At 42.2% G+C, this 18255-nt stretch overlaps 1 protein-coding gene across 2 annotated transcripts in view; it reads left to right on the top strand.

The window, feature by feature from the left end:
* The window catches only part of DNAH6 (dynein axonemal heavy chain 6), a 132101-nt gene that overhangs the window by 86170 nt on the left and 27676 nt on the right, over positions 1-18255 (top strand). For both annotated transcript variants that reach the window (XM_083481342.1, XM_083481343.1), the window contains 10 exons: positions 1045-1112; positions 1885-2065; positions 3392-3571; positions 4255-4488; positions 6686-6821; positions 7830-7999; positions 10117-10307; positions 11953-12113; positions 12621-12709; positions 16009-16155. In XM_083481342.1, the coding sequence (XP_083337468.1) occupies positions 1045-1112; positions 1885-2065; positions 3392-3571; positions 4255-4488; positions 6686-6821; positions 7830-7999; positions 10117-10307; positions 11953-12113; positions 12621-12709; positions 16009-16155 (1557 nt within the window). The remainder of the gene's footprint in view (positions 1-1044; positions 1113-1884; positions 2066-3391; positions 3572-4254; positions 4489-6685; positions 6822-7829; positions 8000-10116; positions 10308-11952; positions 12114-12620; positions 12710-16008; positions 16156-18255) is intronic.

The following is an 18255-nucleotide window of genomic DNA, read 5'->3' as shown; positions in this document are numbered from 1 at the left end:
CAGACCCCCCCCCCCCCGCTCCAGTTGTTGGTTATTGCCATTCAAATGGTGCATGCTTGCCATGTCTTGGGATTGATTCTGCAGGGTGGAGATAACCTGGGGTGCCCCCGACATTTTATTCAAGTTTGCATCCCTGTACATTTCACTGCCCTTGCCAGTGGCAGGCAACGATTTGGATTGGGCAGAGAAATGCACAAGGTAATTGGATCACAATGCGGGATTGTTAAAAGGAAAGAAGAGACATTGACACGGGACTATTGTTTTTAACGACATCCTCATGCCACTGTAATGTGATTTGACTGTGACTTGAGATGTCTTGTTTAACTTAATCAGTAGCACTTTAAGGCAGTATTTATTAAATGTTTCACAGCTCCATTGTGAGACAAAGGAATCAATTCCAGCTCATGGTTGCTCTATGACTTTTGGGAAGTAATGAGCAAAATAACTGCAGCTGAAACTAGTATGAACCTTGCCAGTACTCCTGAATGTCAAGCCCCATCAAGTTACATTAGCTTGGTTGGTTTGGCAACGAGTTGAGGAACATGAGCAGTTTTTAACCCCATTGCTCTATGTGATCCAGGTGTATTTTAAAGCATTTGCAATCCCAGTCTTCCATATATGTATGTATATCTCTTTCAAATGCCTTTTTCATGTTTTCATTTTTCATTAGGGTTATTTTTCAGTCAGTTTACTGAAAAATAAGCCATTTTTCAATGTAGAAAATACAGCTTTTATAGTAGCAATTCTGTGCAGAGTTCCTTGGGAATAAGTTCCATTTAATTCAGTGGGACTTACTGCTCAGAAAACAAGTGCATGGTTGCATTTTCAAGTCTGTTATCTGCAATTGTATTAAACCCATTCCCCTAAATTGGAGATACAGACCAGGCATATAAAATATAATTCCATCTACCTGTAAATATTTTTAATTTGGAGGACTATATAATTCAGCTGCCTTTGATGGCCTATAGCTCATAATAGCTTATGCTTTAATGAAAACAATACATTTGGTACTTTAGCCACCTGTCTCCTGTGCTTCTCTTACAGGTGTGTATCAAAGTAACAATTATCAATTTCACTGTTACCAGATCTGGCCTGGAAGATCAACTGCTAAGGTATTGTGGTTGTTGTTTTTAATTCAATCTGCACCACTTTCTAATTAAAAGGTGTACATTAACCTTCCCCAGCATCTGTGGGAGGCTGATAGGAGCTGGAGGGTGCCAGGCTGAGGAAGGTTGGTGTACAACAGGTATGTCCAACAGGTGAATCACAATCTACTGGTAGATCCCCGTGCAGTTTTGGTAGATTGTGGTCGATCTCTGGCTCCCTTTCCTTGGGGTCACTAAAACTGACTCCTGCTCCGCCCCCTTGCCCCGCCCTCCATTGTTGTTTGATCTCTGGAAGGGAAGACAAAGTTTTCTCTATGCTGCTGCTTTCATGCATAGCGATCTTTTTGTGAGTGAATTTACCCCTTTGTCCCTTGCCCTTAACCCCCCCAAAAGACAGACGTTCCCCCCTTTTTTAATCCCTAAAAACAACTTTGAGTTGAACCCCTGAAAAATGGGGTTTTTTTAATTCTGAAAGTATATCGCAGTCTCTTGAGAGTTGGCCACCCCTGGTCTACATCATGTTGGCCCCTCCATATTGTATTATGTAATATGCATAGCATCTATTATAATACAGGAAAAAATAGAGCTTACAAATTTTCTAATACTTGTACAGGGTTTTGTGAAAAAAGTCTGTGTAAAATTTCATGAGATCATTAAAAATGATGGTCAAGTACTTGCAATTTTATTATATATTTATATTATTTTCATTATTTATACGTTATACATTTCACAAGATGCCAGGATTTATAGTATTTATATATTTTAACTTCTGTTTTAGTGATGTCGTGCGACTGGAGAGACCTGAACTAGAGGAACAAAGAACCCAGCTCATTGTCCGAATAAATGCTGATAAGAATCAACTGAAAGCCATTGAAGACAAAATTCTAAAAATGCTTTTTACATCAGAAGGGAATATTCTGGACAAAGAAGAGCTCATCAACACACTTCAAGAATCGAAGGTGGGGGACATTTTAAAAAAGGAACAACATATATAGGATTGTGTGGAATATCACCAAGAGAAATTATTTTAAAATGTTTACATTCTGCTCTTGAGCATTATGTAAACAATGAAATATACAGGATGGGATACTCTAGTCTAATGTTAGTGGCACTGCACTAATCAGAAATCTGTATATTGTGTCTAGCAGCTATAGGGATATTATGATAGTTGCAGCACATACAGACAGATACAGCAGAGTTGTTTTTTAAATCATAATCCCAAGAATATCACATTTTACTTTCCACATATCACGCTACAATCTTTTGCCGTTTGATGCAGTTAGCCTCAGTTTCCTATTTGAAATCAAGCAAATAACCAACTAAGCCCCTTTCCATCAATCTGTTAGGTTAGCATGACAAAATTAGAATGCTTCTATTTTCAAGGTTGCAACATCTCCACCCGCAAGTTTATGCTCATCATTTCCCCCATCACTTAAAATACCAGCTTCCAGTTTTGCTGTAGGAGGAACGGAAATACATAATATGCCCCTCCATTAGTTATTTCACTCATTTCCGCTTGGAATCTGGGTTTCAGAATTTTCAGTATCAGAGATGTTGCTTCAAATATTGCATGGCTCTTACTGAAAATATTGCAGGGGCGCCTTGAAATAAAAATGATGAACGAGTTAGACTTACAACAACAATTCTGCAAACTAAATCTCTTTCCAAGATTGGGTCATAATCTGTGCATCTCGGTAATATAACAAATATAAAAAAATGCTAATCTGTGAAAAACCACATACGTTCTATAATTTATGATCTAGGTTTTTCTGTCTGTATATCCTTGGAAGGCCTTTATATTTTTCTGGAATGGGTCGTTGTAAAGATTCACCATGAAAGATGGTGTAGCATAGTGGCTAAAAGACTGAGTTATGAATCAGGAAGTCCCTAGTCTGGATCTTCCATCTTCCATAAATCACTAGTTGATGTTAGGTAAATTAATCTCCCTCAACCTTAGTCCCAATTCTAGGTGATAGCCAATGTTAGTCATAGAGTAGATTCATTGCTTCCAGTGGGTCTGCTTTGAGTGTGACTTAGCAGGATAATACCTATTTGCAATAGGATAATACTGATCTACTTTATATCATTTTTGTAAGAACTACAGCTAGATAATGCTTGCAAAATTCTTTTGAGTACTTGAAAGTGTTTTGATGATGATGATGATTGATTAATGTGTTTTCAAAAATGAGAATTTTTTTTCCATTCTGAGTAGTTTATTTCATATATTTGAGGTACTCCGTTTCTTATGTGTGTTCAACATGCTACTTTGAAATCTATGTTGTTAGATTACATCCGGTGCTATCAAAGTGAGGCTTGTGGAAGCAGAAACGACAGAAGAAAAAATCAATGCAGCCCGTGAAAAATATCGCCCTGTCGCTACTCGAGGATCGGTCATGTATTTTGTGATTGCAAGTTTGTCAGAGATTGATCCAATGTATCAATTTTCCTTAAAGTATTTCAAACAGGTTGGACTTTCCTCTCTTTTGAGCAGTTTCACATTTGCAGTTTAATTTGTGGGATGATCAGGGGTGGAGGAAGGGGGTGCGGTGGGAGTGGGCTGCCCCGAGTGTCACCACTGAGGGGGGTGACAAAATGCGGGGTGGCACTCACCACACAGCCTGCAGCATGCCTGAGCCACACATCTCTCCTGGGAGTGACGCAGTGGCTTGGGCACCCGCATGCTCTTCGCTGCCCCAAATGGTCTGCTCACCGCCTCCCGCTCAGCTGTAGGGCGGCTGAGTGGGAGGAAGCAGACAGACTCCTTGGAGGCCCCACAGAGTGTCCTGCCCCCACGGGTGGCTGGCCCCACCCCTGGGTTGAGGGCATGCGCGCCGCCCCAGGTGCCCAATCGGCTTGCCCCACCGCTGGAGATGATGGGACCAATGGTGTGGGTGGGTTCCTCACCACGTGACAGTAGGCAGGAGCAAAGAATTGTAGGAGGCATTCTCCATATAGCAAACAGCCATATATTTCTAAGGCTGCAGCTGCAAGACTTCACCTAACTGCAGACCTCTTAATTCCTCTGAAATCAGTATCTAAGATTCAAAGAGATACTTTAGATGTTCCCAAAGGATTATTCGTGTCTAGTCTTTTATGAGCTTTAGTAACAAGCACACCCAACATTATATTTCTTGGATTTCCCTTGCAGCTATTTAACACCACTATTGAAACATCTGAAAAAAACGATGTTCTCGAAGAGCGACTTGCTATACTCCTTTCTCAGACACTCTATGCAACTTATACCAATGTTTCCCGAGGCCTTTTTGAACAGCACAAACTAATCTATAGCTTTATGCTGTGTATTGAGATCATGCGACAGAAAGAAGAACTTACAGACCTTGAATGGAACTTCTTCCTCCGTGGAGCCGCGGGTTTAGATAAGGTATATTTAGGAAGACTTTTTAATATATATTTAATGAAGTTTTAAATTTCTGGATCATTTTCATGATTGTGTGACTCAACTTCTCATTAGAACCCAAAAAGTAAATAGGTGCAAGGGCTACTGTACAACCAGTCAGATTAGAGGTACAACAATTCAGAATACGGCTGCTGTGTTGTGCAATGCATTACATGAGTGAGATGTGAATGACAAAGGGAGCGCATGGAGAATTAGGGACCCCTCTTGTCAGCCAATATTGGCTTTCAAAGCACTTTGGTAATTTATTTATCTATTGTTGCTTTTCTGTACAGAAAAAAATTCCTGGACAGTTTACAAGTAAAAAGCTTAAAACACAAAAATAGCTCTAGGACAGCAGATCTAAAAAAATACTTTAAAATATTTGAAATTTAAAAGCCACAAGGGGTTAAATCTCACATGACACTGAAAAAAATACAATAAGCATGTTTGGGGAGGGTGTCCCATAACCAACACTGAAAAGGCAGCCTATCGGAAATGGCAGCCCATCCAGGAGAATACAATGGCCACTGATGTCAAAAACCACAGAGATGGCCAAGAAAATTTAACAGTATCAAATGCCCCCTATTCCTTTCAGTCAGAGTCAACCCAGAGGGCAATCAAAACAGTTTCCGTTCCAGAACCAGGCCTGAAGCCTAATTAGAATAGATGTAGACAATCAGTTTCATCATAGAATGTTTGCGGTTGGACAGTGACCACATTCTGGAGCCACTTGCCCATAAAGGGATTGTTGGCTCCTATAATTTACATCTTCCAGGTCCAGGCTAGATTTCCCCCTGAGTGACCTAAGAGTGATCTCTATAGGATGCTGATACAACTCTTTCTAACCTCCTAGACCCAACCAGACTTCCTCTCCTTTTTAGATGTAGTTGACTTTGAAGAGAGAGGGTCATGTGCACAGGTGGCTGACTGAACTTCACCAAGCGTGTTGTCTGTATCCTCACTTTCAACCACCGAATGCGGTCCCATAAAACTAGACCAGTCAATGTTCTGGGTGCAGCTAGTCATGGAACTGCATAAGCGGGGGACTCCCAGCCATGCGAGCAACTTTATCTTCAGAGTGTTTTGATAACTCATCACAGAAGGCTACATATCGCTGCTTATTCCAGAGTGCAACAGACTGAAAACATGAATGTATAGGACTGTGTACAGCCCTCCCAGTTTTGCCCTGTAGCCCCAACCCGTAGCCCGTGGATTGGGTTGATCCACCTGTGCCACCCATGCCTTGCCGTGAATTTGGAGACAGGTGGAAGTGGGGAAAGGAGAAGATGCTGGGTCCCTCTGCTGACCATGGGCAGGCAGGTTCCATCCTGAGGGAGGCTGCTCCTTTGCAAGCAGTTCCCCTGCACGCATGATAGCCACTTGTGATGGAGCCACAACTGGCACCATTGGGTCCTCTCTGCTTACCAGCTTGTAAGCAGGAGCAGTTAGTCATGTGTGGTACTTCCGCTTCAGGAGGCGGAAAGAATGAGACGCCAGGCAGGAAGAGGGAGAGGTTGGTGGGAAAGGCATCAACTCACCTGCATCCCTATGTTCTTTAATGAAGATGTGGCTGCAGGAAGGTCCTTTTTGCGTTCAGGGCTGTCTCACCCTGATGTGACCAACACCCAGATTCTCCCAAATCAGCCCAGTTTGGTTTGGGGAATTAGCCAAATCTTGTGCACAGCCCTAGCATACATGTACATACATATATATGACATAATTCTGCAAATGTCGGTTCGATTTCTTTTTGTGTGTGTGCTTGTTATTTTTTAATAACCAGCTTGTTATTTTTATTTTTTTATAACCGACATCGTTATCTACATTTGTATCCCAGCTTTCCTTCAAGAAGCTCAAGGCAGTGTATGCTATTGTTAATGTTTATTTAACACTAATAAAATGGCCTAGATTAGAAAGCCAATGTTTAAAAACTCATACTTTTGATACACAATTTCTAACCATATTTATTTGAAAATAAGTTCTTCATAATTTCAAGTGGGCATGTTTTAGATTATAGCACTTGTTCCATGATGATCAAGAGATTTTCTTAAAAACAACACCTATGTCTTCATTTTGAGGGGTTTTTTTCTGCTGTACTCATATTTGAAATAATAAATTGTCTGACCGCACACTCTACGCAACCTGTCACCACACTACTTGACATAGCCTGTCTTATTTATAATAGGAGCGGACTGAAAAACCTCAGATTCCATGGCTTGAAGATAATACGTGGTTTATGTGCTGTGACTTAGATGAAACACTGCCATGTTTTGCAGGAATTGAAACGGACATACAGACGATGCACATTTTTATTAAATTAGGTAACATGATAAATATGAAATGGGATTGTAAAGGACTTTTCCTATCATGCATCTAAACATGAGAGAGTTGTATGATTCTATGATATGTTGCCTGCTTTTGAATATTAGTTATTTGTTTTTCTATGTTTCAATAGATTTTTGTTAGTGTAACTTGAATTTACTTTTTTCTGTTTGATGATGGCTCGGGGTTGACAAGAGTTATTTGTTATACATGTTGTTTTCACACTAGATAGCATCTTAAGTGAATGACATTGCTGTGGGACATATTAAAATATTCCAGTTGACTTGCAGTACGGTATATATATATATAAAACCTATTTCCACACAAAGGAAATCAAACAGAAGTGTGATTTGTTTCTGGGCTCGATTGGAAGTGCTTGTTTTGACCTTTGAGCCTACGAAAGTGTGTTTAGGTTTGCATTCTGGTTTGGTTAGGTTTTGTTTTAATTTTTGAACTATTTTGTTAATCACTTTAGAAAATAGAAAATGACTAATAAGCACAAAAAATAATTATTATTTTTGTAGTAATGCTTTCCAGATGTGGACTACAGCTCCCATCATCTTTGACCATACTGGGACAGGTTAATAGGGGTTGTGGTCCAAAACATAGAGACCCCACATTGGCTACCCCAGGACTATTGATGTATGTAGTGGTACAGTTAATTCCATAGAATTTCAAATTATTTAGTTGTAGTCATCTGCCAACTGGTAAAAATGTTGTATGTAAGGTTTATATAATATTGTATATAAGGTATGCCAATTTTAAATGGATGTTGTATTGTAGTTTAACCAAACACATTCTGTTTCATCCTATCAGTGTTCACAGCAGTATTCTCAATATGCTTCTCTTGTTCAGAAAATTGAAAATTGCTAAGAACTAACCCCTAGTATTTTCAGAACTGTTACATATCTGATAGAGCTATGGCTTCCCCAGTGTTACCTGAATAATGATTTTCTTCTAGGAAAGGGTGAACTAAAGTGGCTTGAAATTATAATACTCTTTTGTAGGACAACTTGAAATTCGTATTAACCCGGAACAATGGGAAGACTATAAACCTGAAACTCAAACTGAAACTGAAAGCGGTAAAAAAAAAGAAGATAAACCACACGAATCCTGGGACAGTAGGCTGACCATGTTTCAGAAATTAATTGTGGTGAAGTGCTTTATGGAAGAGAAGGTAAGCCATGTCTATTAACAATTCAAGGCACTATCTTAGAGGTGATGCTGCTATGCAGTCAATGTCCCGTCAGAAATGCAGTTTGCAAGAGAGGGAAGAGCTCAGCTGCCTCATTCTCAACAATGAGCAATCATATGGGAAATACGGCCTGTACCTGCCTCCCTCTAGGTGCGTGACTAATTGTGGCTGTGACTCTAGAATAGGACATAGAGACATAGGAAGATGCCTTATACAGAGTCAATCTATTGGTCCATCTAGCTCAGTATTATCAACATTCGCTGGGCAATAGCTCTCCAGGGTTTCAGGCTGAGTTATTTCCCAGCCCTACCTGGCGATGCCAAAAATCAAAGATGGGGAAATTTTGCACTCAAGGCCTGTACTGTACCACTGAGCTATGGCAAGGTAAGGCAAGATTAGGTTTTGACTTACATTGGTCATAACTGTGCCACTGAATTCAGCATGCATATCTCAAAAGCTAGGATGATAATTATCCAACCTTTCTAACTATTAACAGTTAAGATAGGCAGACTGGGAGAGTCCCATGGTCACCATGAAATCCTGAGCATAGATGTTGCAGTTACCCAAGACCACATTCCTAGTTTCCTCCAACACAACACTGGCAACAACCTCAGCCAGGGAGGCCCGTGGGAAGCATATAAAGGGTCAACATAGATCAGGGGTCGGTAAGGTTTACCTCGCCTGGGCCGGTTCACTCCAGCAGAGATCCTTCTGTGGGCCAGATTGCGCGTGCATCTGAGCACGCGTGCCCGCAATTTTTGGCGTCTGCGCAGACGCAATTTCCTGCACTGTGGAAGCAAGTCCCCATGCTGCACTGCGCCGGTTTAGCACAGTGTGCGGGGACTTGCCGAGCAGGCGACTTGGTTCGGGAGCTGGTTAAACGACCCCCGTGGGCCGCTTGTGGCCCATGGGCCTTAGGTTGCCTACCGCTGCCATAGATTCTAATAGTTGGTTCTTTTCAGTGGTCCAGTGTTCGCTACATGCAGTACCTAAAAACAACTAATTCTGTACTGTAAATACAAACACAGGCCTTTTCAGTTTAGCAAGGCCAGAGGTTTTCAACCTTTTTGAGTCCATGGCTCCCTTGACCAGCTACATTCTTTTTGTGGCTCCCCTGTGGGGAAATGCGCTGTACTCCTCAAAAGCCCAGTTATGTTATCCCTTGCCTGCAGAGCCAGCAGCCCCTCACCCCTTTTCAAACATCCTCCCTTGTGGAGTGTTCCCTCAGCCCTCTCTCCTCTCCTTGGGAGTCCTCTGGGCACCACCGCCCCGGCCTCTGAGCTTTCCCCACTGCCCTTAAGAGAGAGGTGCCTCCTCACACTGCCCCATAGGAGCCTGGGAAGAGGATGCCCCCAGCAACAGAGGTCGGCTCAAGGTGAACGTGAGGCCAGTCTTGGGAGGCAGCAGTGGGCGCTGCTGGGCCTGCATGGTGGAAAAGCTCCCTTTCAGCACCTGTTTCCAGGCAGGCCTGCTTGCCTGGCCTCCCTCACCCTCTTGCTTTCTTACTCAGAGGATGCCGCAGCTCCTGGCAACCATCACGCCCTGGCCAGCCCCAGAGGCACCATTCGCCTGGGGAGCTTGTAGCCAAGGCTTCTGCAACAAACAGCTGTGCAAGCCTTTGGGAGGCAGAGACGTGAGAGCGCATCAGAGGAGGAAGGGAAGGAAAGAGGGATGGAGGCCAGTGTTGCCTGCGGCACCCCTGACCATCTTTCAAGTTACCCCAGGGTGCCTCTGAGCTAGGCCATAGACTCAAAACAAAGTGGAATCACCAAAATGATATGATGGTATTATTATTTTCTCTATCACTTGTATGTAACAGAAGCCCTGATACAACATAGTAACGTATTATGCAAAATATTATTTTTAATGTGTTTGTGGGAGGAGATGGGGGGGAGAAGGTTTATTGGTTTGTAGGGAGTGGTCCCTCTTGTTTTATTTTGTATTTTGTGTTCTTATCTTGCATTTTTATGTTGTGCACTGAGATCTACAGACGAAGGGTGGTATACAAATGTAATAAATAAAATGAACGAATGAAGCAAATGAAACCAGTTCTTTTTTTAATCCCTGCATTTGTAAAACGGCTGTTTTAACATTTATAGATTGTTTCTGCACTTACTGAATTTGTAATAGAGAACCTTGGGAAACAATTCATAGAGAATCCCCCAGTTGATCTGGCAACTCTTTATCAAGATATGTCTCCTTCCACACCACTGGTCTTCATCTTAAGTACAGGCTCTGACCCCATGGGGGCTTTCCAGAGGTTTGCAAAAGAACGGGGATATTCAGAAAGGTATAGATTATATATTTTTATTATATGTACTATTTGATTTCCATATGATGAAACATTTGGGTATGATCTCTCTAAGTTTTATCAATGATTCTGTTCTAATAGATACAAAAATATGCATTGTAAAGGATAAGGCAGTTTCTCAAGTAACCTGGTCCTGAGCTGTATAGGCTAGTACCAACACCTTAAACTCAGCCTGGTTGCAGCGTATCAGGCAATGTCAGTCCTGAAAGCAGAGTGTTATATCCTGGTAGTAATTTGCCTCTACAAACAACCTAGCTACCACTTTCTGCATCAAGGGTAGCCCCACATAGACTGCATTACAGTAATCCAACTGTGGTAATAATAGCAATAGTAATATTTATTTATTTATTTATTTATTTATACATACATACATACATGCATACATGCTGGTTTCCCCAGCCACTCTGGGCGGCTTCCAACAGAATATTAAAATACATAGTCTATTAAACATTAAAAGCTTCCCTAAACAGGGCTGCCTTCAGATGTCTTCTAAAATATGGTAGTTTTTCTCTTTGACATCTGGTGGGAGGGCGTTCCACAGGACGGGTGTCACTACCAAGAAGGCCCTGTGCCTGATTCCCTTTAGCTTTGCTTCTCACAGTGAGGGAACCGCCAGAAGGCCCTCAGCGCTGGACCTCAGTGTCCGAGCAGAACGATGGGGGTAGACTGAGCCGAGGCCGTTTAGGGCTTTAAAGGTCAGCACCAACACTTTGAATTGTGCTCAGAAACGTACTGGTTTGGCTACATCAGTTGTTTTCCCCCACTTAGAAAGTTGGGGAGATGAGGGGATGTGTCACTATTACAACCAGGCTGACACTGTCTTTTTAGCTGCACTGTTGTGGTCTCATTGCCCCACAGAGCAACAGGGGGCAAATTTCCTTCCCTGACGTGACTGAAGAGCACACATTGTGGTATTCTTTTGTCATACCTGGGAGCCACAAAAGTCTGTCCTCCTCTCTTGAATCAACAAGGTCTAATGGGATTTTAGAAATAACATGTACACTGCTTTAAAGAAGCCTTGGCCTTCTTTAGGTATCAGAGTTTCCAGTTTTCACATGGTAATGACATGAGATCTACCATAGATTTATGCTCTTTTTCTTCTTCTTTTTAAATATGCCAGCAATATTTGAACAGAAGTTTACTTGACAATGAAAAGTCACATCTCTAGCCCAAGGGATTTTTCACTGTAAAATTTTGTAGCTGTTCCTATCAGTAGAGGAGGCAGTTTGCATAGAAATGTCATAATAATAATCATTTACAAAAATTACTGGTAACTTAAACTTTCAACCAGGAAGGAATGTATTTACCAAAACTGATTTTGAAAAGAGGTATAACTAAAATGCTGGGGGAGTAGCAATATACTTGCATTTGACATCAATCCATATATGAATGCTCATTATATTTGAAGGTGGAGCTCTTTTTATTTGGAGGCCTAAGTAATAGATACAGCACTAGACATAAAATGTCTGAACTATTTCGCAATGCAGTCCGAACACATTTGCTTAGAAGTAAGCATTTTTGAGTTGTCTACCCACGCAATTCAAAAAGTGTGCATAGGTTATCTAAATAATATATGCAAACTGCATGTAATTTGAATACCAACAAAATATATTCTGTCTTTCAGGGTGCAGTCCATTTCATTAGGGCAAGGTCAAGGACCTATTGCAGAAAGAATGATTAAGGATGCATTGAAATCGGGAAATTGGGTGTTTCTTCAGAACTGTCACCTTGCCGTTTCATGGATGTTAGCTATGGAAGAGCTTATAAAAACTTTTACAGAGCCAAGTATGTCCCCCCCCCTTTTTTTTGTTTCAGGCATGCTATATACCTCAGAGAGATGAAGCCATTTTAGGACTTTAACAAAAAAAGGGGGGGGGTTGTAGGTTTTTTTAATAGCTTATAAAACGAGTGTCCTTATTTTGGGTTTTGTGGTACTCATTCACTTTTAATCATCATCTTTATCATTTTAAAAACTGTTCTCATGCATTATCTTCATTATTCTTACAACAATTCTTCTAAGTGGGCCACCATTAGTTATCCCCACATTGTATTTTTTTCCCCTCATTAAATTTTTATTCAGAATTTATAAAGAAGTTATCCCCACATTGTAAATTAATTAGATCCCGCTTAACATAACCTGCTGAAATGAAATGGAATCGGTGAGAAAACTGTTAGATAGTGCCCATAACATTTAAAACACTGTTTTTAATTTGGGAAAGTTTAGGGCTTCACTTTATTCTGAAATGTAATTTGCCTTAAACCGTTGTGTGACTAAAATGTTTTGTTTTTCAGATGTCTCTATCCATGAAAGCTTCAGACTCTATTTGAGTTCCATGCCATGTGCTATCTTCCCTGTCACTGTCCTTCAGAATTCTGTCAAGGTAGTATGTTTTGAATTTTTTTTAGTAAAATGGGAAATGCAAATCCAGAATAAACAACACCCAGAACATTGTGGAGTTGTACTCATTGAGTTAGTTAGTCAGTTAGTTGTCTCCAAATTTGGGAAATAAGGAACACAGTAAAGGTAAAGTGACCCCTGACCGTTAGGTCCATTCATGGCCGACTCTGGGGTTGCAGCGCTCATCTCGCTTTATTGGCCAAGGGAGCCAGAGCAGCCCACGGAAACGCTGTTTACCTTCCCGCTGGAGCGGTACCTATTGATCTACTTGCACTTTGACGTACTTTTGAACTGCTAGGTTGGCAGGAGGAGGGACCGAGCAACGGGAGCTCACCCCATCGCGGGGATTCGAACCGCTGATCTTCTGATCGGCAAGTCCTAGGCTCTGTGGTTTAACCCACAGCAGGAGACCTAAAATAACTGCTATAACCTCCATGTGTGTAGTCAGATCAGCTTTAGGCATCTGCTTCCTTGACACCTAGTTATTTGCTTGTTTGTTAAAAAAATAACATAATGGGGGGAAACAAAAGTACGGAAAAACAGACCCTGTACAGGTTAAATTGTGATAGAGGAGGAGACAAGAGAGGAAAGAGAGGAAGAAAGAGGCAAAGATGGCAGGGAATGAATTTGCACAATTGAGTTATGCAAACTTAGGCTTCATTTTGGTTAATGGTGAGGACTAAAGGGAGAACGGGGGCATCATATAGGTAGGTGTCCTGGAATGGCGTTCGAGGTACAGGCCAGTAAGCGGCAGTGGGTATATTGGAATAGGAGGCCACTTTTCCATGCAGTTTTGTCTTTGCCATCTCTTCCTTGCTCTTGGAATTATATCCCCAGCTTTCTTTCTTACATTTATATGCCACCTTTTGTCTGAGGAGCTCAAGGCTCTAGGTACACGGTGCTAGTCCTTACCATTTCTAGCCTCACAAAAACCCTGTGAGGTATGTTAGGCTGAGAAGCAGTGTGCATTTGAAGTTGAACCCCATATGTTAATGCTTTTTAAAGCATTCTGAATTTGTTGGAGAGACAATCTTTAATAATAATAATAATAAATCTTATTTATATCCCGCCCTCCCCAGCCGAAGCCGGGCTCAGGGCGGCTAACAATCAAATAATCAAACAATCAAATAATCCAACATTCTAAAAACATTTCATTATAAAAATTAGTTAAAATCAAATTAATGGCAACCGTTAAGCAAAATTCTGTGCAGGTTGCCAGAGGAGGGAGTCAGGCTGCGCCCTGACCAAAGGCCTGGTGGAACAACTCTGTCTTGCAGGCCCTGCGGAAAGATGTCAGGTCCTGCAGGGCCCTAGTCTCTTGTGACAGAGTGTTCCACCAGATTGGAGCCGCAGCCGAGAAAGTACTGGCTCTAGTTGAGGCCAGCCTAACCTCTCTGTGGCCTGGGACCTTCAGGATGTTTTTATTTGCAGACCGTAGGTTCCTCTGTGGGGCATACCAGGAGAGGCGGTCCCATAGGTACGAGGGTCCTAGGCCGTATAGGGCTTTAAAGGTTAAAACCAGCACCTTAAACCTGATCCTGTACTCCACTGGGAGCCAGTGCAGCTGGTATAGTACCGGATGAATGTGATCTCATAGCGAAGACCCCATAAGGAGTCTCGCCGCGGCATTCTGCACCCGCTGAAGTTTCTGGGTCAGTCTCAAGGGCAGCCCCACGTAGAGCAAGTTACAATAATCCAGTCTGGAAGTGACCGTCGTGTGGATCACAGTGGCTAGGTCAGGGCGAGAGAGATAAGGGGCCAATTGCTTAGCTTGGCGGAGATGAAAAAATGCCGCCTTTGTTATAGCTGTAATCTGCGCCACCATAGAGAGGGAGGTATCGAAGATTACACCCAAACTCTTAACGGACGGTGTTGGCACTAATTGCACCCCCGCAAGAGATGGGAGTTGCCCCCTCAATCCCATATCGTCCCGTCCCAGCCAGAGGACCTCTGTCTTCGAAGGATTTAACTTCAACCGGCTCCCACGTAACCATCCAGCCACAGCTTCCAGACATCTGGTCAGTGTGTCTGGGGCTGAGTCAGGATGGCCATCCATCAACAGATAGAGTTGAGTGTCATCGGCATACTGATGGCAACCCAGCCCAAAACTCCGGACAAGCTGGGCGAGGGGGCGCATAAAGATGTTAAAAAGCATCGGGGAGAGTATTGCACCCTGAGGCACTCCACACACCATGGAGTGGCGTGATGACAATTCCCCCCCAAGCGCCACCCTCTGTCCCCGACCAGAGAGAAATGAGTGCAGCCATTGAAGGACTGTGCCCTGGATCCCCATGTCGGCAAGGCGGTGGTCCAGGAGTTCGTGATCGACCATGTCGAAGGCTGCTGACAGGTCTAGAAGAATCAGCAGCCCCGACCCGCCTCGATCCAGCTGCCTGCGGAGATCATCTGTTAGGGCGACCAGAGCCGTCTCGGTCCCATGACCAGTGTGGAAGCTGGACTGGAATGGATCCAGAGCCGATGTTTCATCCAGAAACTTACCAAGCTGTTCAGCAACCGCTCTCTCAATCACCTTTATTGCGGTCAAAGACCAGACAGGTTGGGGAGACCTGCGTCCCATGAGAAAAGTTCCATTCAATTACTTCTTTTTCTTCTGCATTACTTTAGTATTATATCCACATGATTTTGCAGAAAATTTGTCTTGCCATGAACTGTACCACCTCTACTGATTTTAATAACGCTACCTGTGGCTACAATTGGTTTCTACTCGTTAAAGCAGTTTTCCAATAACCCAATATCTAGGAGCTTAAAAATATAATTTCCAAATAAAACCCATAGGAGTTGTTCTGTAGTATCAATTCTTACTTGCATTATTCTACTTGCATATATATTGGTTGCTTCTCCTCCTCCTCCCCCCCCCTTGCATAAGATGATTTCTATTTTCTTTGCTCTAAATTTCCTTATTGTCATAACATAGAGTTCCATTTCCATATATTTCCTGGGGTAAGCAATCAGTGCATTGATGTGGTTAAAAGCTGTGAGCCGCCTTCTGAATATAAAATACAGTTTGCATGCAGATAGCTGCTAATTCATAAATTAAACGTGACAACACAGTGAGGAACTAGAAGGCAAACCTATGTAGCTCAGTCCTATATCTGTGCAAGTAAATATTTGTAACTATTTCTTCATGGCAGGATTACAAACTGTAATGTTATCCTAGGATTGCAAGAATATTTGCTGTGGGCCAGTTTATCAGTGCAGATGTTTAGCAGTCAGTCTAGTAACTATATAACAATACATTTATTTATATCTGTATGTATTCAGGTAACCAATGAACCCCCGAAAGGTCTGCGAGCAAACATCAGACGAGCATTCACAGAAATGACATCTTCGTTTTTTGAAGAAAATATCCTGGGGAAAACCTGGAGAAAAATAATTTTTGGCATTTGTTTCTTCCATGCTATCATTCAGGTACCTCTTATTATTTTAAGAATACGAAAAAGCGCAGCAGCAACAACAGCTTCAGTAGCTGTTACGCTGTTCAGAAAACGTATGCCCTCTCTCTTTCTCCCTCTCCACAAATTTGTATTCTGCCTTTCTTCCACATTGCTGTAAGTAGCAGCACAGATAGGGGCTATCCCATTTTTATCTCAATCTTAAGGTCTAGTCATGAGTTTCTTATATGAATATTTTAATTAGTTGTTTTTAAATATTGGAAATTTAAAGGAGCAAATATTATCAAATGTTTCTGAGGACAGAAAATACAATTCCTGTTTGTTGTGTTTACAGCAGTAGATGAGCATCTTTATTGCTTAAATTTAATCCAAAGGGCATATTGCTGTTGAGGAGAGGGAAATGTGCTGTCCAATTACTCTGTGCCCCACATGTAAGAAGGGAGAATCAGGAGAGCCTCCCCCCCCCCCGCAAGCTTCTCATTTGTCTCTCCTAGAGTTTATTCTGCATCCTTTGTTTCACATTTTGTAAATCACAGAACTAAGGACAGAGATAGATTGGGTTATCTGGGGCTACATCCAAGTTTCCTGTACTGAAATAAAACAACCTGTAAATTTTGCGTTTTTGCTGAAGTGTGCACTAAAATATTGCAGAAATGTACAGATTTTAGACCACAACAGTCTGGAAAAGTTAGAAGTTCCATTTCTAATGCATTTGTAATAGTCTCAGTTGTGAAAAGGCTCCTTTTGAATTCTAAAGCAGTTGAATCAGAAGTGGATATCAGTGAAACACAATTATGCCTCAGTTTATCTTGATTACGTCCAAAGAACTTCACTTTGGAAACACGGATGTTTCTAATTTTGAAATATAGATGCCTCCCCTTAGTAGTAGCGTTGAGATATTATACATACTTGAGAATTGGTGTAGGTCTCAGTAAATGCAATAGAACTCCATTCATTTACTGGAGCTTTGAATTAATGTACTGTACAGTGTTTTTGATTAGTAACTGCAATGCGCTCTACGTGGGGCTACCTTTGAAGGTGACTCGGAAACTACAACTAATCCAGAATGCGGCAGCTAGACTGGTGACTGGGGGCGGCCGCCGAGACCACATAACACCGGTCTTGAAAGACCTACATTGGCTCCCAGTACGTTTCCGAGCACAATTCAAAGTGTTGGTGTTGACCTTTAAAGCCCTAAACGGCTTCGGCCCAGTATACCTGAAGGAGCGTCTCCACCCCCATCGTTCTGCCCGGACACTGAGGTCCAGCGCCGAGGGCCTTCTGGCGGTTCCCTCATTGCGAGAAGCGAAGCTACAGGGAACCAGGCAGAGGGCCTTTTCGGTGGTGGCGCCCGCCCTGTGGAATGCCCTCCCATCGGATGTCAAGGTGATGGACAACTACCTGACATTCAGAAAACATCTTAAGGCGGCCCTATTCAGGGAAGCTTTTAATGTATGATATTTTAGTGTTTTTTGGTTTCTGTGGAAGCCGCCCAGAGTGGCTGGGGAAACCCAGCCAGATGGGCGGGGTACAAATAATAAATTATTATTATTATTATATTATTATAAAATCCTGTAGAAGAGTCAATGTTTACTGAGAAGCTAGTGTTTACATCTAATTTTTATACCAGGTTTCCCACAGCTTGCTCTGCTTTGTGAGGATTCCTGAGCAATTCAGAAACAACAGCTTCCCCAAAAGTCACAGAGCCAAGGGAGAACAACCCTAACCAAGACTTTCCACACACCCACTCAACTCTGTAAAAACTGGTTGATTTCCTGACCTATGGACATTACTAGTTAGTCCTCCCAGACTTCCAAAACACTGGCTATACACTGCTGGTATCTAAAAGCCCTGCCTTTCAGCTTGGTCTCCAGATCCACAAGGATCCTTAATGGTGCATATCTCAGATGCAAACTAGGTGCAGTAAAAAAATAAAATAAAATCCTGAGTAAGGAATAATTACCGTATTTTTTGCACCATAACACTCACTTTTTTCCTCCTAAAAAGTAAGGGGAAATGTCTGTGCGTGTTATGGAGGGAATGCCTACGGGTGGCATGCCTACGGATTTTCCTCCTCTAAAAACTATGTGCGTGTTATGGTCGGGTGCGTGTTATA

The sequence above is a fragment of the Podarcis liolepis genome (assembly GCF_965112155.1).
Source record: "Podarcis liolepis genome assembly, chromosome: 17".
NCBI lineage: Eukaryota > Metazoa > Chordata > Lepidosauria > Squamata > Lacertidae > Podarcis > Podarcis liolepis.
This window is presented reverse-complemented; position numbering and strand designations above follow the sequence as displayed.